Consider the following 24408-nt stretch of genomic DNA (forward strand, 5'->3'; position numbering starts at 1 on the left):
AACAAGTGTGTGTCTACCCTCAGGAGTGCCAGGAAGCACTATCTCTCCTCACTCAAGAATGAACTCTCAAACCTGTCTCCTTCCTCCAAATCCTGGTGGCGTCTGGTCAAATCCGTTTCTGGTGTTTGTTCCCCCTCCATCCCCTCCCTTACCTCAAATGACCACACAGTTGACATCGCACGTGACAAAGCCGAATGCCTCAACTCTGTGTTTGCCTCAAAATCCTTAGTCCCAAACCCATCTCTCTCTGTTCCCACCTTTCCCAGTCGAACCAAACTGCTCCTGGACTCTGTGACCTTCTCTCCTGACAAGGTGGAGGAGTTTTTGTCAAACCTCGACTCTGATTCTGCAACTGGACCAGATGGCATCAGCCCACGGGTCCTAAAATCCTGCTCTGCCGCTCTACCTCACCCTCTCTCTGTTCTTTTCACCCTATCCTTTGCTCAAGGTCATCCGGCAGCATCCTGGAAATCAGCAAACATTACCGCTTTACACAAAAAAGGTGCAAAAACAGATCCTTGCAACTACAGACCAATTAGCCTGCTCCCAATTATCAGCAAAGTCATGGAATCCATCATTGCTTCGGATATGAAATCTTTCCTCTTCTCCAATGGCTTGATCTCTGATCATCAATTTGGTTTCAGACCAGGTCACTCTACTCTGGACATGCTGCTTCTGCTGTCTCAACAATGGATGGAGGTCCTCAATGCCAAACAGGAAATCAGAGCTGTCTCCCTTGACATATCACGTGCCTTCGATACGGTCTGGCACCCAGCTCTGCTCACCAAACTCTCCTCCTATGGTATCCATGGAAATCTCCATGCATGGCTTGCGGACTTCCTCTCTGGTCGTAGTCAACGTGTGGCCCTGAATGGATTTCTCTCATCTCCCCTTCCCGTTCAGGCTGGAGTTCCCCAAGGCAGTGTGCTGGGCCCTGTGCTTTTTCTGGTCTTTATCAATGATCTCTCCGACTCTCTGCAAAATCCTCTGTATCTCTTTGCTGATGACTCCACTCTCTGCCGCTCCATTCTTCTTCCCTCAGATCGGCAGTCTGCAGCCTCCTCACTCTCTGAAGACCTGCACAAAATCACAGACTGGTCAAACATGTGGAACATGTCTTTCAATCCTGACAAATCTCACACTCTTACTATGTCTCTCCGAAAAGATCGACTGGACAACCCTCCCATCTACTTTCTCAACAATCCTCTCCAAGAAGTTCTGTCGCTCAAGCTTTTGGGTCTCACCATCTGCCATGATCTTTCTTGGGAAAACCACATTTCCAAGCTGGCCTCCAAAGCCAGTCGCCGACTGGGCATCCTCCGTCGTGCGAAGTCCTTCCTAGGCACACCTGAGCTCCTCACCACATACAAGGCTTTCATCCGCAGCTCAATGGAATACTGTTCTCCCCTATGGGCTGGTGCTCCTGCCTCACACCTGGCTCGGCTTCACGCTGTTGAATCCAAAGCTTTCAGAATCATTGGAATCTCCCGCGATGAAGCTATCTCTGAGGGCCTTTCACTCACTCACCGCAGGCAGGTAGGTGGTCTTTCTGTCTTCTACCGACTCCTCTCCGGCCTTGCTCCCCCAGCTCTCTCTGTGCTCTGTCCCCAAAATATTCCTACAGGTCGCACAATATCTGCCAGGCACCCTCTGATGGTTAAACTGCCGAAATCTCGGCTCTCTGCTCACCTTCACTCTTTCATTCCTCTTTTCTCCCGCCTCTGGAACAAACTCCCACACTCACTTCAATCACACTCCTCCCTCCAGGTCTTCAAAACAGCTGTTCACCACCATCTCTTATCTTCCCCCATCCAAAACCTTGATCTTTTCTACCCCCACTAATTCACCCCAAATCCACCTTGTTTGAAATTCCAACTTCTTTCCTGGAAGTCTTGGCAGTGTCCATATGTTTTATACCTCTCCCACCCCCCCCCCCCCTTCCCATGCCTCCCCCCAAAGCCCTCTCCCTCCCACAGTTCTCTCGATGTCTCCATGTCTCTCGGTCCCTGCTCTCAAATGTTGTGTTTGTGTCCTTCCCCCTCTCTCCCCATTATGTCTACCGCTCCCGATGTTATTTGTTTTGTGTGTCTGTTTGTCTTTCTGTGTGATTAGTGTTCGCTCTTTCACGAGCCTCGATCTTGTATACAAAAAAAAAAAAAAAAAAATAGCTGCTGCTCGCTAGGGGGGGGATATGTACCGATTACTGATAGATATCGATACTGCACATGACGTCATCGTGTGAGTGAGATAAACAATAGCTGCTGCTCGCTAGGGATGGGATATGTACCGATTACTGATCGATATGAATACTGTGCATGTCGTCACTGTGTGAGTGAGATAAACAATAGCTGCTGCTCGCTAGGGAGGGGATATGTACCGATTACTGATAGATATGTGTTGTGAAAATCAATCAGGTCCACAACTTTGTCCCATAGGTAGGTTTAATAACAATAACATTTCACTCAGGCCAACTGGCACGGTCTTCAAGCAGCCATCAATCATCTGGACTGGTCTCCCATCTCTACCACCTCTGACATCAACTCATCCTGGGAATTCTTCCAAAGTAAATTGCTCTCTCTCATGCACAGATTTATCCCATCTCGTCTTCAGTTGTCATACCCTTCCTCCCGTCCATGGTACACGGAATCTTGTGGTGAGGCTGTTGCCCAGAAACAACTTGCCTTCGTCTCCTGGAAAGCAAATCCAACGGAAGGAAATCTCATTTCCTTTCACAAAGCCCGAAACAAGTGTGTGTCCACCCTCAGGAGAGCCAGGAAACAATATCTCTCCGTTCTCAAGATGGAACTCTCTTATCTGTCTCCCTCTTCCAAATCCTGGTGGCGTCTGGTCAAATCCGTTTCTGGTGTTTGTTCCCCCTCCATCCCCTCCCTTACCTCAAACGGCTACACAGCTGACTCCGCACGTGAAAAAGCTGAATGCCTCAACTCTGTGTTTGCCTCTAAATCTTGTGTCCCAAACCCATCCCTCTCTGTACCCACCATACCCAGTCGTACCCTGCTGCTCCTGGACTCCGTGTCCTTTCCTCCTGACAAGGTGGAAAAGTTTCTGTCAACCCTCGACTCTGATTCTGCAACTGGACCCGACGGCATCAGCCCACGGGTCCTAAAATCCTGCTCTGCTGCTCTATCTCACCCTCTCTCTGTTCTCTTCACCCTCTCTTTTGCTCAAGGTCAACTGCCATCTGCTTGGAAATCAGCCAACATCACCGCTTTGCACAAAAAAGGTGCAAAAACAGATCCTAGCAACTACAGACCAATCAGCCTTCTCCCAATTATCAGCAAAGTCATGGAATCCATCATTGCTTCTGATATGAAATCTTTCCTCTTCTCCAATGGCTTGATCTCTGATCATCAATTTGGTTTCAGACCAGGTCACTCTACTCTGGACATGCTGCTTCTGCTGTCTCAACAATGGATGGAGGTCCTCAATGCCAAACAGGAAATTAGAGCTGTCTCCCTCGACATATCACGTGCCTTCGACACGGTCTGGCACCCCGCTCTGCTCACCAAACTCTCCTCCTTTGGTATCCATGGAAATCTCCACGCATGGCTGGCGGACTTCCTCTCTAGTCGTCGTCAACGTGTGGCCCTGAATGGGTTTCTCTCATCTCCTCTTCCTGTTCAGGCTGGAGTTCCCCAAGGCAGTGTTCTGGGCCCCGTGCTTTTTCTGGTCTTCATCAATGATCTCTCTGACTCTCTCGAAAATCCTCTCTATCTCTTTGCTGATGACTCCACTCTCTGCCGCTCCATTCCTCTTCCCTCAGATCGGCAGTCTGCTGCCTCCTCACTCTCTGAAGACCTGGACAAAATCACAGACTGGTCAAACAAGTGGAACATGTCTTTCAATCCTGACAAATCTCACACTCTTACTATGTCTCTCCGAAAAGATCGACTGGACAACCCTCCCATCTACTTTCTCAACAATCCTCTCCAAGAAGTTCTGTCGCTCAAGATTTTGGGTCTCACTATCTGCCATGATCTTTCTTGGGAAAACCACATTTCCAAGCTGGCCTCCAAAGCCAGTCGCCGACTGGGCATCCTCCGTCGTGCGAAGTCCTTCCTCGGCACACCTGAGCTCCTCACCACATACAAGGCTTTCATCCGCAGCTCAATGGAATACTGTTCTCCCCTATGGGCCGGTGCTCCTGCCTCACACCTAGCTCGGCTTCACGCTGTTGAAACCAAAGCTTTCAGAATTATTGGAATCTCCCGCGATGAAGCTATCTCTGAGGGCCTTTCACTCACTCACCGCAGGCAGGTAGGTGGTCTTTCTGTCTTCTACCGACTCCTCTCCGGCCTTGCTCCCCCAGCTCTCTCTGTGCTCTGTCCCCCAAATATTCCTACAGGTCGCACAAGATCTGCCAGCAACCCTCTGATGGTTAAACTGCCGAAATCTCGGCTCTCCGCTCACCTTCACTCTTTCATTCCTCTTTTCTCCCGCCTCTGGAACAAACTCCCTCACTCCCTTCAATCCCACTCCTCCCTCCAGGTCTTTAAAACAGCTGTTCACCACCATCTCTTATCTTCCCCCATCCAAAACCTTGATCTTTTCTACCCCCGCTAATTCACCCCAGATCCACCTTGTTTGAAATTCCAACTTCTTTCCTGGAAGTCCTGGCAGTGTCCATATGTTTTATACCTCTCCCACTGCCCCCTTCCCACGCGCCCCCCCCCCCCCAAAGCCCTCGCCCTCTCTCAGATCTCTCGATGTCTCCATGTCTCTCGGTCCCTGCTCTCAAATGTTGTGTTTGTGTCCTTCCCCCTCTCTCCCCATCTTGTCTACCGCTCCCTATGTTATATGTTTTATGTGTCGGTTTGTCTTTCTGTGTGATTAATGTTCGCTCTTTCACGAGCCTCGATCTTGTATACAAACAAACAAAAAAAAAAAAAAAAAAAAAAAAAAAATCAGATCTCTGGCATCATCCTGTAAAATACAATCATGCAATATATGTCAGGATCTTGGCATCATATAGGAAGGATCGATAATATTAGTCAATACAACCAAGCCTAGAATATGTGCGGGTACGTACCATTCAAGTCTACATGTCATAGTATAATGTCGCAGGAGTGGCCCCCAGTCGCGGACGTCCGAGGTCTTATAGACGCCTCTCAGCGGTTTAAGTGAGCATCACACCTGGGTTCAACTTTGATACATTTTCACTACATTCTCCCCGCCGTTAGAACTACACTGCCGCTAGGCAGGAAGCAAGCGTGCGTCAGCATTAATTGATCGGTGATGTCAATCCATGTCAGTCGGTCCATCCGTAGCGGTCACGGCGGCGAATTACCCTGCCAGCACGGGTCCGGAAACTACCGGGTACGACATCCCCAAGCCCAGAGTCCCCTGCATCGGAGTAGCCGCTGGAGGCAGGTGTCGGAGGGGGCACCTCAGTGCCTTCAGGCAGGGGTGTATCTGGCGAAAGGAGGGATGGCAGATGCTCCATAGGGGGAGCTTCGGGAGAGTCCATAGACTCGTAGATCAGTTCGTCGATATCCCTATAAGGGTCGATGACCCCACAAGGGGCGAGATGGCGTACAGAGACAGTGGACTCACGTCCATCTGCCGTCATCACACGAGCATGCTCGGGATTAGCCTGGAGTACCTGCACCTTATCCACTAAGGGATCGTACTTGCTCGTACGAACCGCACGTTTGAGATAGGCCGGCCCCGGCTCAGCAAGCCAACTGGGTAAAGATCGGATACTACCCGAGCTTCTAGGGTGGTGGAACAGTCTTTCGTGAGGAGTCTGGTTGGTGGCCGTACATAGTAGAGCCCTGATCGAGTTCAGCGCCGCGGGTAGCGACCAAGCCCATTTATCTCGGCCCCGGCCGAGGGTCCTGAGGCTTAGCATGATGGCCCTCCATATGATCCCATTGAAGCGTTCGACCTGCCCATTCGCCTGTGGTCTGTACGGAGTGGTGTAACTCAAAGCGACATTATTTTGGAGCAAGAAGCACCTCACTTCCTGGGACAGGAACACCGCTCCCCGATCTGTACGCACGTAGGCCGGATACCCAAACATAGAAAACAAATTCTGCAGGCACCGTATGACTGTGGCAGCCGTCATATCTGCGCATGTGTAAGCGAAAGGGAATCGCGAGTACTCATCAATGATAGTGAGCAGATAGCGAGAGTTATTCGACACCGGCAGCGGTCCTTTGAAATCCATCGCCAATCTCTCCCACGGTCTCGAAGCCCTGACCAGCTTCCCCATGGGAGGGTTGTAAAAATGCGGTTTGAGTTCCGCACATACAGCGCAGTCGCGGCAGACCCGGCGGATGTCCTCAACCGAGTACGGCAGATTACCACGATGCACAAAATGAGTGAAACGCGTCACCCCAGGATGACACATAGTGTCGTGCAAAGCGCGCAGACCCTCCAAAGTTATGAGACCCGTGCACGTAGCCGGCCTCGATAAGGCGTCGGCGACCAGGCTATCCTTCCCTGGGCGATATTTGATGGTGTAGCAGAAGTTGGCGAGTTCGATACGCCAGCGAGTGATTTTCTCATTCTTAATGCGTTGAGCATGTAAGGTGTCATACATAAATGCCACGCTTTGTTGGTCCATGATGATTTGGAAGCATCGCCCAAGCAAGTACGGACGCCATCGCCGAATCGACTCGACGATCGTGTACGCTTCCTTTTCGACAGACGAATGCCTCCGCTCAGCGGAGGTGAGAGTCCGTGAAAAGAAAGCCACAGGGCGCCCCTCCACCCCCTGGGAGAGAGTCGCCGCTATCGCATGATCCGAGGCATCACTTTCTAAGATGAAAGATTTGCTCTCGTCGATCGTCACCACAGCGGCGCCAGCGATGTCGGACTTGAGGCCCCTAAATGCAGCCAAGGCGGCTGGGCTCAGGGGAAACACGTCGCAGGCCACAAGTGGGCGGAGTTTCGTGGATAAATTTTGCACCCACTTAGAATAATGGGCGAACAGCCAGAGAGCACGCTTCAGCGAAGCTCGATCGCAGGGCGGGGCCATATCGAGCAAAGGTCGCAGACGCTCCTTATCTGGAGCAACAGAGCCGTGGGTCATGGTGTACCCCAGAAGATCTATCGTGCGCATGGAGTAACGACACTTAGCCTCATTCATGGTTAGCCGATACCGCTGCGCGACCTCGAGGAAGCGCTTCAGATTAGCATCGTGATGCCCCTGGTCATGCCCACAAGCCGTAAGATTGTCCAGATATACAAAGACATCTGTCAAGTTCTCCTTAGCAATGAGGTCGTCCATAGCCCTCTGAAAACAGGCGACCCCGTTCGTCACCCCAAAAGTTAGTCGGGTGAACTGGTATAACCGTTGACCTGATTCAAAAGCGGTATAGATGCAATCGGCCCCGGAGATGGGGATCTGATGATACGAACTACGCAGATCGAGCGTGCTATAGATTGAGTACTGGGCCACCTGTCGAACCAGTGCGTCCATCCCCGGTAGGGGGTAGGCATCCAGCTGTGTAAAGCGATTAATCGTCTGTGAATAGTCGATTATCATTCGTTTGCAATGCGCTTCACTTCGCACCACTAAGACCTGGGCCCGCCACGGCGACCGGCTAGGTTCTATGATACCTTCCTTTAAGAGCTGGGCCGTTTCTTCCGTAATGAATTGGGCGTCTGCCCGTGAGTCGCGCCGTGAATTTACCGCTATGGGTGTGCAGTCCGTGGTCATGTTGGGGAACAGCGAAAGAGGCTCAATTTCCATTCCTGCGAGTGCACACACAGCAAGCGTGTCAGTCCCACCAAATTCCATTTCCAAACATCCATGTCGCTTAATAAAATCATGTCCTAACAGAATATCAGCACATGAAGCAGGTAAGACCATGAGATGTACATCTGGAAACATGCGTCCCTTTATCACAAGCTTCAATCGACATTCCCCTTTTGTGCTGAGCCTACGCCCTTGGGAGGCCATAAAGATCCGTCGTGTTGTCCCAAGGACCGGCCATCCATGTTTACGCACCAGTCGATGATCAATAGAACTATCTGTGGACCCCGTATCGATTAAAGCCCGTGCAAAAATGCCTTCGAGCATAAGTGGAATAATAGCCTGAGCAAGGCCGGGTGGACTGGCAGGTATTGAGCCATCCGAGCGAGATGATCGTGCCTCGCGTGTAGATCCAACGCCGGCTACAGTTTTCTGGCCATTCGAGCAGCCTCCGGAGGGCGCTCATGCCAAGCGCATAGTTTGCCATGCCAAAGCAGGAGCTTGTAGTTCGTACGAGCAGCCATCGGATGGCGCTCGTGTCACGCGAGAAGGGTCGAAGCCAACTGTAGTTTCATGTGCTGAAGCAAGAGCTTGTAGTTCGTACGAGCAGCCTTTGGATGGCGCTAGAGTCGCGCGATGAGTCTGAAAGCCATCATGAGACGTTCGGATACCAGCCAAGGACGGTCGCTCCGCGTTCGGTCATGCTAGCGCCACTTGTTTTGGCGGCCCGATGTATCTCACCAAGGTCGAGCGTGCAGCCAGGGGCCCACGAGGAAGAGCGCCACTCATCAAAGCCGGGTGAGGCGCCCCGCTTCGTGCTCGGCCTGTTGGCACGGCGATAAGCCCATTCAAGGTCGCGCGAGTTCGTGTGCCCCGCGCAGCCTTTCGGCAAACCTTTGCAAAATGTCCTTTTGTCGAACACAAATGGCATATCGCTTCCCGAGCCGGACACGCAGACCTGGGATGTTGTCGATTCCCGCAGAAGTAACACGTAGCGTTTCATACAGGCTTTGGTCTAGCCGCCGCAGCTGCCGCCAAGCCGGAATCCGGGTCCTCCTCGGGAGCGGCCAGGGGTTCCGCTAGTGTGGTCGAGTCCTCGGCGGTAGCTCTCTCCGGTCACGTGAGTTGAGAAGTCCCTGCAATGACACTTGTGTGATCATAGGCGTGAGATTGCTCCCGGGCCTCATCGTATACGTGTGCCAGCCGTAGAGCTTCCGTGAATGTCAGGTCTGCTGTTTCCAAAAGTCTGGTTCTGATAGTTGACGAGCTGATCCCAGAGACAAAAGAATCTCGGACAAGATCATCTTGGACTTGCTCATGATTGCGTACCTCGGGAGTACTGTCTGCAAGTAGACGTCGCAGCTCTTGGGCGAAGTGATCTATCGTCTCAGCGGGCTGTTGACTCCGCGTTGTGAGCAGATGCCTGGAATACACCACACTCCGTTTCTTAATGTAAATTCGTTTTAGCTCTGCCACAGCGGCATTGTACGTCGTACACTGTTCGATGCCCCTGTAGACGTTATGGCGTACTTTAGTCTGCAGCACGTCCAGTTTTGTTTCATCAGTGACAACGGCGTCCTGGGCTTTGAACTGATTATCCAGTGTCTTGAGCCAATGTGTCAGCTCCGAGCCCGAATCCAAAGGAATGTGTATGCATAAATGGTGGATGAGTATGTTTATTTGAACCTAAAAATAAGCAATTGATGTCAAACGGTTATCGACAAACCACATGTCACGTACTGCTTTATAAACATTTATGACATCAATTGCTTATTTTTAGGTTCAAATAAACATACTCATCCACCATTGATGCATACACATTCCTTCAAGGTGAACAACACATCCGCAGATGGCGCAGACCCATCGGCCGATGGGTCTGCATTGTCATTTCTCGTGCATCCACAGATGGGTCGGGCGACCCATCTGCGGATCCGCAAACGGGTCAGACCCATCGGCCAATGGGACCGATCCACAGATGGGTTCCAACATATATATCAGGATCTTGGCATCATATAGGAAGGATCGATAATATTAGTCAATGCAAGCAAGCCTAGAATATGTGCAGGTACGTACCATTCAAGTCTACATGTCATAGTATAATGTCGCAGGAGTGGCCCCGAGTCGCGGACGTCCGAGGTCTTATAGACGCCCCTCAGCGGTTTAAGTGAGCATCACACCTGGGTTCAACTTTGATACATTTTCACTACAATATGAATACTGTACATGACCTCATTGTGTGAGTGAGATAAACAATAGCTGTTGCTCGCTAGGGAGGGGATATGTACCGATTACTGATAGATATGAATACTGTGCATGTCGTGTGCCAATATCGGGCACTGAGCTAGCTTTTTCTGAGCTATAATAATCTATAGATATGGAGCAAGTGTTTGTAATGTATGTCCGCTCTTCACCCATTGTTTGGACAGCTGACCTGACTCTACCCACAAATGTAACCTGAAATACTTAACCTAAAGTACCCAGAGGACCCAAAAGATCATCCCTCCGCCCCTCACTCAACACCCAGATGACCCAAAAGACCACGAGGACCCGAAATAACCCATGGACCCTAAATACCCCAAAAGACCCCGAGGACCCAGAGAAACGAAAAGACCCTAAATACCTATAAGATCCCAAAGCCCTAAAAGACTGAAAAGACGCAATGGACCCCAAAGACCCAAAATACCCCGAAGACCCAGAGGACCCAAAAGACCCTGAAGACCCAAAATACTCCAAAGACCCTTAAAGACACAAAATACCTAAAAGACCCCGAAGACCTAAAATACTGAAAAGACCCAATGGACCCCAAAGACTCAAAATACCCTGAAGACCCAAAAGACCCTGAAGACCCAAAAGACCATCAAGACCCTTAAAGGGGAACCCAAACGCAATTTATTTGTCTGAAAAACATTTGGCAATCATTCATCACAGTCTAATTTGAAGGGAATTTTTTTTTTTTGCCAATCACAAAGTGCCGAAAAAACCCGAGACTGTCGATTTTTGCGATTGCCAGTGACGTCACATTGTGAACTCACCACCTGCCGATGATGGTACATAGAGAAACGACGCATTGCAAGCTTAGATTCCGATACTGATTGTGGAGGATGAAGGGGAGGGGGGCGTGTTCGGTTGTCGTGGGGTATTGTTAGCTAGGGTGACTGTTGACGTGGGATTGTGAGGGGATGGTGGAGGGAGATGGGGGGGGGGTGAGGGGGTTGGGGGCGTGGGTATTGTTAGCTCGGGTGACGGTTGATGGGGGATTGTGAGGAGATGGTGGAGTGGGGTAAGGGGTGTGGGGTGGTCATGGGTATCGTTATCTAGGTTGACAGGGGATTGTGAGGGGATGGTGAAGGGGGATTGTGGGGTGAAGGTGTAGTGGGGTTGTTATGGGTATTGCTAGCTAGGGTGACAGTTGACGGGGGACTGTGAGTGGATGGTGGACGGACGTGGAGGGGTGAGGGGGTTGGGGGCGTGGGTCTTGATAGCTAGGGTGACGGTTGATAGGGGATGGTGAAGGGGGGAGGAGGTTGGGGTCGTGGGTATTGTTAGGTAGAGTGATGCCTGATGGGGGGTTGTGAGGGGATGGTGCAGGGGAGGGGAAAAAGCGGGGTGTGGGTTCGTTGTGGGTATTGTTAGCTTGGGTGACGGTTGACGTGGGATTGTGAGGGGATGGTGGAGGGAGATGGGCGGGGGAGGGGGTTGGGGTCACAGGTATTGTTAAGGTTACGTTAGGGTGATGGTTGATAGGGGATGGTGGTGGGAGATTGGGGGGGAGGGCGTTGGGGGCATGGGTCTTGTTAGCTGGGGTGACGGTTGATAGGGGATGGTGAAGGGGGGAGGAGTTTGGGGTCGTGGGTATTGTTAGTTCGAGTGATGCTTGATGGGGGGTTGTGAGGGGATGGTGGAGGGGAGGGGAAAGAGGGGGGTGTGGGTTGATTGTGGGTATTGTTATCTCGGGTGACGTTTGATGTTTGTTTGTTTTTCTGGAAAACTGAGATGCCTCAAAAACATAGGACACCTAAGTTTAACAAAAATCAGCAATTTCAATATTACCAAAGGAAATCAGCAAGAAATCCAAGTCAAAGTCGTTGTGTCAGCAGAAAATATCCGATGGCAGAAAAATGTGTTGCACGCTTGGAACAAGATCGCCCGTAGGGCAGGTACTCTGCTAGTATTTACTAACCGATCACTCACCTGCCTATGATTAATGAAGTTAATAGTCATCGACTCTTGTCTTTAAAAAGTATCCTGTAAGTATAATAAGCAAAGCACAAAACTGAACCCTCTTCACTCTTTTTCAGCAAACTCTCTATCGTACGATTGCCATAATTTGTAAAGATCGAGTGCATGGTGTATGCCAGGAATTACACATGTCAACGATGTGTACATCATGGACGAATAAGTAATGGTTCATTATGTATTTTTGGAACCTGCTTAAATTTTTTTTTTTGTTTTAAATACCGACATACCGGTCTATACTAGAGTCCCTGTATAAAGAGAGTTGCGCCATGCGCTGACCCGAGATTTCTGGTCACGTGATTTCGTGGCGCCATTTTGTGTCTAACTTCACCGTGCGTGAACGTCAGCTTGGTACGGGAATGTTGTTTATTGCCAAACAAAATGACTGGTTGTTCTGCTTTTGGTTGTTCAAACCAATCTGGGAAATATAAGATGTATAGATTTCCAAGTGATAAAGTCAGAAGACAAATTTGGGAAGCGAAAGTCAGACGAAAGAGCTGGAAAGCGATTGACTCCTCGAGACTCTGCCAGGTAGGCCCACGCCGCTTGATGATCGATGTTCAAAAGCAATTCTATCTGCTCGGTTTTTTTTTGGTTGTCTGTCCGTTGAAAACCCTTTTAAAGGGAAGTGATTTGTGTTTGTTTATAATCTTCAAGGAGCTGACCAAAAATGCATTTCCATGGGAAGAACCCTGCTCAATTTTTTTTCGGGTAGTCCTAGCGGACCGCATATTGTCATTGATTGATGAAATGTCCCGGTACAGTGACATTGCCTGGTCTGTGGTTGGGTAGTCTGCGGACAATGTCACTGTACTTTTTCAGAGGGAATTAATTTTGATTTTATAGGGATGGGAAACCCATGGTCCGTTTTGTTTTCAGTTGTCTGTCCGTCCATTCAAAACTTATTCCGAGGCAAGTTATTTTTTTGGTTTAAAATCTTTAGCCTAATCGGCAATCATAAAAGCAATTTTAGGGGGGGACCTGCTCAATTTTTTTGCGGGTTGTGCAGCCATCCATACGTCCAAAATTTGACGAGTTATTGTTTGCTTTGTACAGTGCTCATGCGTCTTGTGAGGGGGATGCTCACTTGTGAGGAGTGAACGGAGTAGTGATGAGTTTCACTTGTGAGGAGTGAACGGAGTAGTGATGAGTTTCACTTGTGAGGAGTGAACGCAGTGGGATGAAGTGTTGGTCTGGTCAGAGTGTTGTATTACGGGCAGAGTTTTCTTACGGTCTGAATGTATGAATCATGTTCTGTACTGAATGTATGAACCAAGTTTTGTACTGAATGTTTACTGTGTTGGCCTCATCGTGTTCCTGGTGAAATTAAACAAGTTATGGTGAATACGACGTCTTATCTGTGCTTTTCCATATCTGTTCGACTCGACGAACCGTGAACACTGCAGGTATTTTTTAAAGTTTTTTCTCTGTTTAATTACGGCTTGGCGCAGTCGATAATTAAGTGTTAATTAAGTCGCCAGCTATGAAACATATTAATCGATCAGGCAATATCCATCAGAGTTCTGGGCAAGGGTATAGTAATAAATGAACGTTTCAATCTTACTAGATGCCGATGACGTTTTCCTTATGTCAGAGACAGAAGATGACTAGCAGCTTGTTAAATCATTACAATGGAAATTGAATATAAATGTCGATAAAACTAAAGTTGTACACTATAGAAATATGGCAATACCACGTACAGAATTTGTTTTAAGTGTGTTAGACTATATGTCGGCTGGAAGTCCTACACCGGAATTGCTCTCGGCACCCTTTAAAAAATATTGGATATGCCCACACTCCTTTCTAAAAGTTATTAAAATTCAGAGAACGACCGCATTGGTTTGTCTTACTTATAATGTTAGCTCTTATATGCAGTGTTGGCTTGTAATATGCATTGCCATACCACTTTTAATATCACCACACAGCTCTTTTTCACGGCAATAGCTGAGTTTTTGACAAAACAAATATCACCTGTATGTAATAATAAGACTAAATATGTGTAGTAAAATTTTTTTTAGCAGGTTTAGAATATATCACCCCATATCGCGAATGTACATGTATATCTAATCCGACACACTTAGACACAAAATGGCGTCCAAATTTGAGTTGACACAACTCTCTATATACAGGGACTCTAGTCTATACCAGTATATCAATCTCGGCATAAATCGATACCTACGGAACTGCTGCACAAACACAGAGCATTTCCCTGTCCACTGATGTGAGGGGAGAGGTAATGTCACTAAACAAAATACTACGGATATATATAAACTCCAGGGCTTTTATGTGTTGGATGCAACTCCCTGGGATTTTCCAAAACCGCAACAATATCAGTGAAACAACAGAGCACTCATTATTTCTTTGCACTCATTATTTCTTTGCACTCATTATTTCTTTGCACGCATTATATGTTTGCACGCATTATTTGTTTGCACACATTATTTCTTTGCATGCATTATTTGTCTGCACTCATTATTTGTTTGCACGCATTATTTGTTTGCACTCATTCTTTTGGTTGTACTGGTTCACTCTGTAGGAACCTTGAATTATCTTTCCAAGAGCATAGGTAATGCGGCAGGGAATTCGACATGTTACAATACTCCACATGACATACCTTTCTTCATTTCATTCCACCATGGCCCTGTCTTTCATCAACCTGTTGATTGTTCACCTTTGCAGAAATGCGAGGGTGTACATTTCTGCCATTCCCCGTCCTTCACTCTGTTCCCCCAACTTGTTTTTCTGCCCTTTTGTACCAGATGTGGATGAATGCCTCCTACCTGGCTCCCGTTGCCAGTTTCAGTGCCACAACACAGAGGGCAGTTTCCGCTGCACCTGCCCCATTGGTTACCAGCTACACGGGAACAGGCACAGCTGTGTTGGTGAGCTCACAACCTGGTGCCTCCTGATGCACTCTTAAAAATACCCCTTCCATGGGGCAATGGTCCCGGAATTGCAAGATGCGTGGGGGCTATCGGACAAGAACGACACATGAAAGAAATGAGGATAAAGGTGTGTAGCAAAGAGAGAAAGTAGCTAATGAACATTGGGTTGTAGCGACACAGATCTCAGGAAATTGAACGAAACCCAAACACTGGCCATTGGCATGCGGCACCTACCTGTTGGGTCATGTTGGTATGATGAAATTGTTCACGTGTGTGCACCAACGTGATGCAGATGTGGACGAGTGTGCAGAAAATGTGCACAACTGTACAGAGGAGCAGACGTGCTTCAACTTGTATGGCAGGCACACCTGTATCGACACCCTACGCTGCGATGATCCTTACACGAAGTCTTCCGAAGAGTGAGCATTAGCATCCATCATGAATCACAAATTACCCACAATCAAGGCTGCATCATTCGATCCGGTGACTTTCATTTAATATGAATTGTAATTTGACTCGTCCTGAGGGCCGATGACATGTTGGTCAGGACTCGGGCCTCTACACGGATATCATAAAAACTGTGACTCGAGCAACTCCTTTCGAGTTGACTAAATTGTAACGCATTGTAAAGTTGTCCTTTTAATGCAGAAGTTTGCACAATGTCACCTCTTTATTGTGGAAGGAGAATGTGCTGCTCTCATGAAACCTGAATTGGATCAGACCGTTTGGCACTCCCATCTTAGCACATACCTCATTATGTTGGCATCCCAAGTTCAAACCCCAAGTACTATGTTCATTTGTCCATTGTCTCCTAATATCATTGTCCACATGTAATATATACCAAGCCTGTCCATAAGCCTTAGATCACCTAAGAAAAAAAATCAAAAAAAACCTAGTGTTACATCATAACACCACTTTGTCTCCATATTCTATACAGATCATGGTTTACTGCGCAGACGAAGATGTGAAAAACGGTGTACACTAGCTTTTTCAGATACCAGAAGGATGTATCATGTAAAAAGCACTAGTTCATCATTTTAACCACTTCTTGTCCTCCTCGTGGAGCCAAGGATTCCCACCACCTCGTGGAGTCGCACTGTAAAAGGTTTTGTGCCAAGCTTTCCACAAACTGAGTGACACCGGATGTTCTGTTCCACCGAAGGTGATTTGGGCAGTAATTTGTAATTTGTTCAGGGTGTCGGCGATAACTCACCGATTCTTTGTGAAAGACACCACAGGATATTTAAGGTCTACCACTAATGCTAACAGAAGAGACACCCAGGTTGACATCCGTACAAAGTACGGGGCTCGCGATGATGCAACGTTATGCTCGCAAAGCAGCAATCCCCTAGTTTATAGTCGGTCAGGAATCAAATCCAGACGAGGCAACTCAAAGGTAAGTTCACTAATTCTGCACCATCCTGTTTAACTCTTCATTTTCAGTGTTTCAATTAAAAGACCAATACCTTCCATTTTTCATCACACACACACACACACACACGGGGGAGAGGATCACACACGGGGGAGAGGATCACACACAAGGGAGAGGATCACACACGGGGGAGAGGATCACACACGGGGGAGAGGATCACACACGGGGGAGAGGATCACACATGGGGGAAAGGATCACACACCGGGGAGAGGATCACACACGGGGGAGAGGATCACACACGGGGGAGAGGATCACACACGGGGGAGAGGATCACACATGGGGTAGAGATTCACACACGGGGGAGAGGATCACACACGGGGGAGAGGATCACACACGGGGGAGAGGATCACACACGGGGGAAAGGATCACACACGGGGGAGAGGATCACACACGGGGGAAAGGATCACACACGGGGGAGAGGATCACACACGGGGGAGAGGATCACACACGGGGTAGAGGATCACACACGGGGGAGAGGATCACACACGGGGGAGAGGATCACACACGGGGGAGAGGATCACACACGGGGGAGAGGATCACACACGGGGGAGAGCATCACACACGGGGGAGAGCATCACACACGGGGGAGAGGATCACACACGGGGGAGAGGATCACACACGGGGGAGAGGATCACACACGGGGGAGAGGATCACACACGGGGGAGAGGATCACACACGGGGGAGAGGATCACACACGGGGTAGAGGATCACACACGAGGGAGAGGATCACACACGGGGGAGAGGATCACACACGGGGGAGAGCATCACACACGGGGGAGAGGATCACACATGGGGGAGAGGATCACACATGGGGGAGAGGATCACACACGAATCACACACGGGGGAGAGGATCACAAACGGGGGAGAGGATCACGCACGGGGGAGAGGATCACGCACGGGGGATAGGATCACACACGGGGGAGAGGATCACACACGGGGGAGAGGATCCCATACGGGGGATAGGACCACACACGGGGGAGAGGACCACACACGGGGACGGGGGAGAGCATCACACACGGGGGAGAGGATCACACATGGGGGAGAGGATCACACACGGATCACACACGGGGGAGAGGATCACAAACGGGGGAGAGGATCATGCACGGGGGAGAGGATAACACACGGGGGAGAGGATCACACACGGGAGATAGGATCACACACGGGGGAGAGGATCACACACGGGGGAGAGGATCACACACAGAGGAGAGGATCGCACACAGAGGAGAGGATCACACACAGAGGAGAGGATCACAAACACAGGAGAGGATCACACACAGGGGAGAGGATCACACACAGGGGAGATGATGTGACTTCAAAAGCTCAAATCCACTCCCTCCCCCCCCCCCCCCCCTCCCTCAGTCTCCTCTCCCTCTCCCCCAATCTCCTCTACCCCTCCCCTAGTTGTATCCTCTCCCCCTACCCCAGTCTCCTCTCCTCCTCCCCCAGTCTCCTCTCCCCCTCCCTCAGTCTCCTCTACCTCCCTCACTCCGGCAGTTGGTCCAATCAGCAGGTGCGGCAAATATTAGAGGAAATTTAACTGTTCTCTTGGAGCAACACAGTGTAAATCCGCCCCCTTGTTCTGTTCATTTATTAGTGAAATGTTTCGCCGAACAGTACACGCATGGTGACGTCATCGGACTCAGCCCATGAAGATGATATTATCCAATACTTCATCCGGATTCATTACAGCTGCTCTTGTATAGGTTTTCTGAGCACACATTACCTTCCAATGTCGTTGTTGCTCAGCATCCTGTTCAAGTCTGTGTTAAATTTCATTGGCGGTCTCGTTCTGTTCCCTCATTATTTTATTCATTTTGGAGAGAGGATTTACAAACGTGAGTGGCGACACGTAAATGATGCCCCACCCATCTCCCCACGTGCAGGGTACCTAATTGCAACTTGTTATTGTGACTACGTCTAAAGAATGAAACATTCCCACTATATAAGGAATACAGCTCAAATGGAAAAGTCCCTGGGAAAAAAGTGTTTTGGGCAGTGTATAAGAACATTACATTACACCTTTCTGTCTCGTGAAAACCAAAGTTACTCTTTTCGTTACAGCATACAAAATGACATTTTTTAAATTAAAGATTTCAAATAAACTTCTTTAAAGGTTACGTGCACATAGCTTATGAAATAAGAATGAAAAAATATCTCTCGGCAATTTCCCGTCTGTTTATTTATTTATTTTGCATATGTGAATTACATGTCCATGCACACGTGAAATGGAGTTTGTTTATTAATCCTGGATGTGAACACGATTCAGCCTTGACAGTCATGCGAAAAAAAACAAAAAAACATTGATGGAATGAATGGAAGTTTAAACAGGATTACCTTTACTTCCGTATAATAATGATGAATGAAATAAGAACGAAGAAATATCTGTCGGCTATTTCCCCTCTGTGGCGATACGTGAACGAAGCTCCGCCCCTCTCCCCACATTGTTGCCTTTTTATTGTGACTCGGTCTAAATTAAATATTTAATTGTGACGACTGTCATCAAATGGAAAAATCCGCCGCAAATTTTTTATATATCTCAGCATTTTCCCGTCTGTTATTTTAGGTGTATGATATACCGTGCTGCAAATTTTAAAAATGTCTCAGCAATTTCCCGTGTGTGTGTGTGAATTTTCTAAATAATTGCTGAAACCGAGTCTAAAACCATCGATAAAAATGAAATCGGATGGTGAATTAGAGTCGAGATAAAGCCGCGAGAGAGTCTCAATTGTCTTTATGTTACAGGCCTTTGAAAATGCATTTCGTTCTATAAACGGAAACTTTCATCGAATTTTATTCCCGTTTTTTTTTCAACCGACTCTAAAACCATGTTAGCGACTGTGAAAAATAAAAAATGAGATATCGAATTAGAGTTGAAATAAAACTGTGAGAGAGAGCAAGACAACGAGGCCTAACAAAAGAGGCCTCAAAGCTATGTGAGTAAACAAAATGGTGGATATTTGTTTTTGAAGCCCCTCCCAGACCGGGTGTAGCTACTCCCCCGGACAGACATATGACAGACAGACAAAATCACCTACGGAGAATATTATATATATATATATATACATATATATTGTTGCGGAAACGGAGTACGGCACTCCCCTTAGGGGGGGGTGGGGGGTAGTCCCCTTCTATTTTCACTGGCCGTCTCCACTCCTGAAGCTGCCCAGCTCCCTCCAGGGAGACAGGTGAGCAACCTCGTCCCAGACCGCGGACAAGATGTTAATTGCCGAGCGGATTAGCAGCCGCAGCTCGAACCATTAGCATTCACTACCCCGATTCTAAACGTTGGCCAAATCGTGCCACAGGTATTCAAAGGGGGAAATCACAAAGACGATCGGATGTGAGGAAACCAGAAGGTAAGGAAGAACAAATATAATTTATTACTGATATTTACAAGACCAAAAAAACCAAGGAAGAAGGAAAAATACGAAAAGAATTTACAGAAGAAGAAGACACAGTGCAAATACTAGCTTATCTAAACAGGCTAAACTTATACCCCAGACAACATAAAGGATGGACGACAATCAGACTTACACGGGGAATGATGATAGGAATGAATGGCAGGAGGTGGATGGCTGGACGGACGAGGAGGTGGGATCACAAGGCGGGAAGGATGCGGGTGGTTGGTATGATCGCGCGGCTCGAGGTGAGCAGCCGCCGACCCTCCTCAATCGTCTCTGCACGGCGGCGTTACTTTGCGGCGCAACTGCCGTCAATGCTCAAAGCTGCCGTGGTCAAAAGCTGCGGTGGATTCCGCTGCGGTGGGGTGAACTCGAGAAACGAGTCCGAGGTCACTTGGAACTGGTGGGGGCTTCCTCGGTCATTTCCTTCCTCAATCGTCTCTCTTCGGGGGCGTCGCTTCGCGGGTTATATATCGCCACACCCTGGAACGTTCGCGAAACTGCCCGATCGTTCTCTCTCCGCCCTCTCAAGCCAAACCCCTCATCCTTGGTTGGTTGATTGGGGCTGGTTCACTCCTCCCTCTGATGACGAGGTGGAGACATGCCTTTCTTCTCCGAGCTGACCACGCCGGAATGGCGGCAATGCAGTTGGCAATAGAGGCTTTGAGGGAATTGAAAGGGGATCTATCTTATTTCAATTCGGTGCAATGCAGAGTCAACTAATGGGAAACACAGCCTTAAACTAATACACATAATAAGGAAATAGCTATTTAGAAGGGTATATGGTGGCCTACGTGCATGTATATGGACTAACTAAGAGGACGACCTTTGACCTTTACACTACGGAGGTATTTACAAGGAATCATTACATTTTACAGAGGGTGATATTTACAACAATTACACAGGATTCTCAAATCCGCAACACTGCACCCTCATCCTCTAGGCACGCCCGGGCCTATAAAACTTTAACTTAGTGTGACACGTAGGTGTAGTTCCCTCTACAATTAACCTGACCCTGAGTGTGACCGTTTTAAAACACAAATAAATATGTCCCTCTGCTGCATTGCAACCTACCTAACAGATTCACGCCCACAGGATAACCGAATTGCGGAATTGTTCTCAAACTAAACATGTACGGTGGGGAGCATTATTTACAAGTGACGCTGACTGCATTTACAAAATGCAACCCAGGACCTGCGATTGTTCTTTTGGGGTGGGGGGGGGGGGGGGAGCCTGCGCTGCATCGACGCACCAGCACCAACAAAGAGCACCATAAAGCACCATAAAGCCCCATACAGCACCATAAATGCACCAGTCAGTGCACAGTCACCACAGTTCAAAAAAAATAAACAAACCCCTGCTGGTGGTCTTTCTCTTCGGCTCCCTCTGCTGGCCATTGTTCTTCCTGATGTTGTCTTTCTTCATGTTCTTCTTGCTGGCGGCCTATTTGCAATAATAATAAAAAGAACAGAACGTGTCCATTTTTATTTTAGTTATGGCCCACAGGGGCCGACTATGAGTGGTTCACCTGTGGGCTTGGTGCCACCTCACCGGGTCCGCAAGCAAGATCTTGGGCCATCGTGGCCAGTTCCAGCAGAGGGGCCATGCCCCAACCCGTGGGGTCCATGAGTGGTGCTCAGCCACAGACATGTGGTCCATAAGTGGTGCATCGATGCAGGCAGCTGGTTGCGGGGGTTCGGGCACACAATGGCGGACTCCCGCACGCTCCCCTCATTGCCCAAAGAGCACGATCCATGGGTTGGGGAAGGAAGACAGAGACGACAGGTTAGCGAGGGGTAAGGTCACAAGCGTAAGGTGAGGTGCGCCTGAAGACCGAGCGGAGAAAAGCTCGTCCCTATCATACGTCACCCCACCCGTCACCTGTTCTACCCTCGCCCCTTACCCCCATATGTACAAAAACCTACACCTTTACAAATCCGTCACTACGGCTCGTCCTCCCTATGTTTCCCCTATACCAAATTCGTCACAATCCCATTAATCCAAAATTTGCCATCACCAATTCATCATCAATCCTCATAAGGAGGGAGAGATGGAACAACAACACAATGTCACACCCACGTCATTATGCGTCTCAGAATCCAAACATTTGCACAAAAATAATAAAAACATGGCATGGTGTGGAGTTGCGTCACCCCAGGTGAGTGGATGTAGATGGTGCGAGGAGATTTCAATCCTAACTACTTCCTAAATGACATTAACACACTTTACACTACCCGGGGTCTTTCCCTGCCAATCCATTGGCCATCTTACACTCTATGCGGTTTTAAGAACCAAATTCCCATTGACCAAACTGTGGTGCTTCATCAATTTAGGGTCTCACTCCCCCGATTCAACTCCCTGTGCCTTTGCACAATTTCTGGACTGGGTCATGTGGCTCTCCCAGCAGGTCTACCCACCTGCACACCTCCACCACTGCAGTTGCCTCCGAGCTTACCTGCTCCTTACCCTAACCTATCTACCTGGGGAAGGCCCTCTGGCGCTCTCCCCACTCGGTGCCCTCTCTGGCACTGGGCTACCCGGGTCCGTCCTCCGGATCCTCGGGCCCCATCCACAACTCTAACGGCTCCCAGAGCCCACCTGCGGCCTCACCTGGCCGACATCCTCACAGTGGCGGAGTGCCCATTTAACTACACACACTAACAGGCCACACGCCCAGCCATTTCCACATCACTAATGCACCCATCCAAACACCATTCTTCCACCACGCACCACAGATGCCAATATCCAACCACAATTTACCTACTCCCTCTACCTAACTCTTAAACTACCCTCCCCGGGTATTCATGATGGGGTTCATCCTCCCCATACACACCTTCGCACCATCCACTCCACTCCACAGTTTCCACCATACTCACTCCATACCACCCATTCCATACTCCATATATTCCAGACCATTTATTCCATACAACCATGCTCACCTGTATTTTCACACCTGTGCCATCACACCTGGTGCTTCCTGCACCCTCCTTCCTCCAGGACCATTTGCTCAACACAACACACAATCACCATTACTCACTCATACACTGCTCCATACACCTATTCACTTGCACACCTGTGCAATCACACCTGGTGCCACCTGCACCCTCCTTCATCCCAGGCTTCCTCAATCATTCAATACAATGCACAACCACAATTGTTCCTCATGCACTGCTCCATACACTTCCACGCTCAATACAACTCACAATCACCTCACTCTTTTCACAATACACTTCCGAATACACTTTCGATTCTCAAACACACGGCATCATCTGATCTACCTGGTTTCCCTCTAACTTGGTGCTCCCCGTCTTCCCTTTAAACTAAGCACATACCACGTCGTTATCATCCATTATAATCTACCTACGTCCCCACTACAGTTGTAATATCGCTACTTAACGCTACCGTTACCTATGGTCATCTCTAGGTCCCGATACATTATCCTAACCCTCCTGGGCTAGCTTTCACTGCCAAACCCCATAAAACTATAGCTCATGTGCCCCATAGTGTGAGGGATGGTGGATTTGCCATCCCTCCAAATCGGACATCTCCCACTACCAATTTTGCCATCAAATTCCAACCAATCAAAATTTGCCAATCATTCTACCAATCATCAATCTGCCAATCAAATTTTTGCCAATCACAAATTCCCTATCCCTACCAAATGTCCTTTAACTTGAGCCTCGGTGCGTCGTTACATTTCCAAAGCTCGGCTTTGAATGCGGGTGGATCGTTGCCGGATGTTGGATCCGTTTGGCGCTCGGTTCAGGGAAGGAGGTTTGCTCAGGCCGATATCCCAAGGTCCACCTCGGCGCGGAGCCGTCCGGTCTCCCGCCCGATGGCCCGATCTCGCCCTGCCGGAATGCCTCAACCACAAGCGGTCGCCGTGCCGACCCTTCCAACCGGGCCGCCCGCTCCGCTTAGCGGAGCACGAACGCGACCGTGCAGAGCGAGGCCCGGCGTGGATCCCGCACGGCGGTTCTTTCGAAACCGCCGTGGTTACGATCCCCGCTGGTTCCCGCTGCACACAAAGCCCGGCACGAACCAAGGGCTCGCTTCGGCTAAAAGTCGATCTAACCGCTATCCCGTTTAGCGTCGATGCTTCACTTGCATGCTCACCTCCTGCGTTCCGTTCCTTGCTCACACATCCAGCTGTCTCCATACTCTCTGTCATTGCACCTTCTCTTACACACCCCCCAGGTACACTCATAGACTTCGTCACACACCTGACCACCGCACACCTTGGCACACACTCGTCGTTCGTACACCTCACCAACACACCTCTTCGCGCCCACTCCTCGGTCACATCCTCTGTGACAACCACGGGTGTGCACTCACCTGCACACCCAATCACGTGCTTCACTACCAACTCACGTTTGCATTCCCACACGGCTCGACCATTCCAGGTGTGCATCCTTCCATTCCAGGTGCACATTCTCTCTCACCTGCCACAACCAACTCGTGCTCCGTGTCACTCTCACTACTCTCACCACCACACTCGGTTCGCGCATTCACCCTTACTCTCGACAGCGCACTCTGTAATCATGCACCCGTCCGTTACACACCTTTCTCGTGCATCCTCTTGTGCACACTCTCCCGTTACGTCCTCCGTAACACTCACCACAGGTGTGCACTCTTCCGTTACATCCCCTGTAACACTCCCCATCACACGCTTCAAGGTGCCCCCCCGCACCGCGCCACGACCAACTCACTCTCGACAGCACACTCACTCCT

At 49.1% G+C, this 24408-nt stretch overlaps 1 protein-coding gene across 2 annotated transcripts in view; it reads left to right on the top strand.

The window, feature by feature from the left end:
- LOC137436346 (fibulin-5) overlaps positions 1-24408 on the top strand; it is a 158577-nt gene that overhangs the window by 84371 nt on the left and 49798 nt on the right. For both annotated transcript variants that reach the window (XM_068130036.2, XM_068130038.2), the window contains 2 exons: positions 14719-14841; positions 15137-15263. In XM_068130036.2, coding sequence (XP_067986137.2) covers positions 14719-14841; positions 15137-15263 — 250 coding nt within the window. The remainder of the gene's footprint in view (positions 1-14718; positions 14842-15136; positions 15264-24408) is intronic.

The sequence above is a fragment of the Myxine glutinosa genome, chromosome 11 (assembly GCF_964187855.1).
Source record: "Myxine glutinosa chromosome 11, kmMyxGlut1.1, whole genome shotgun sequence".
Classification (NCBI taxonomy): Eukaryota; Metazoa; Chordata; class Myxini; order Myxiniformes; family Myxinidae; genus Myxine; species Myxine glutinosa.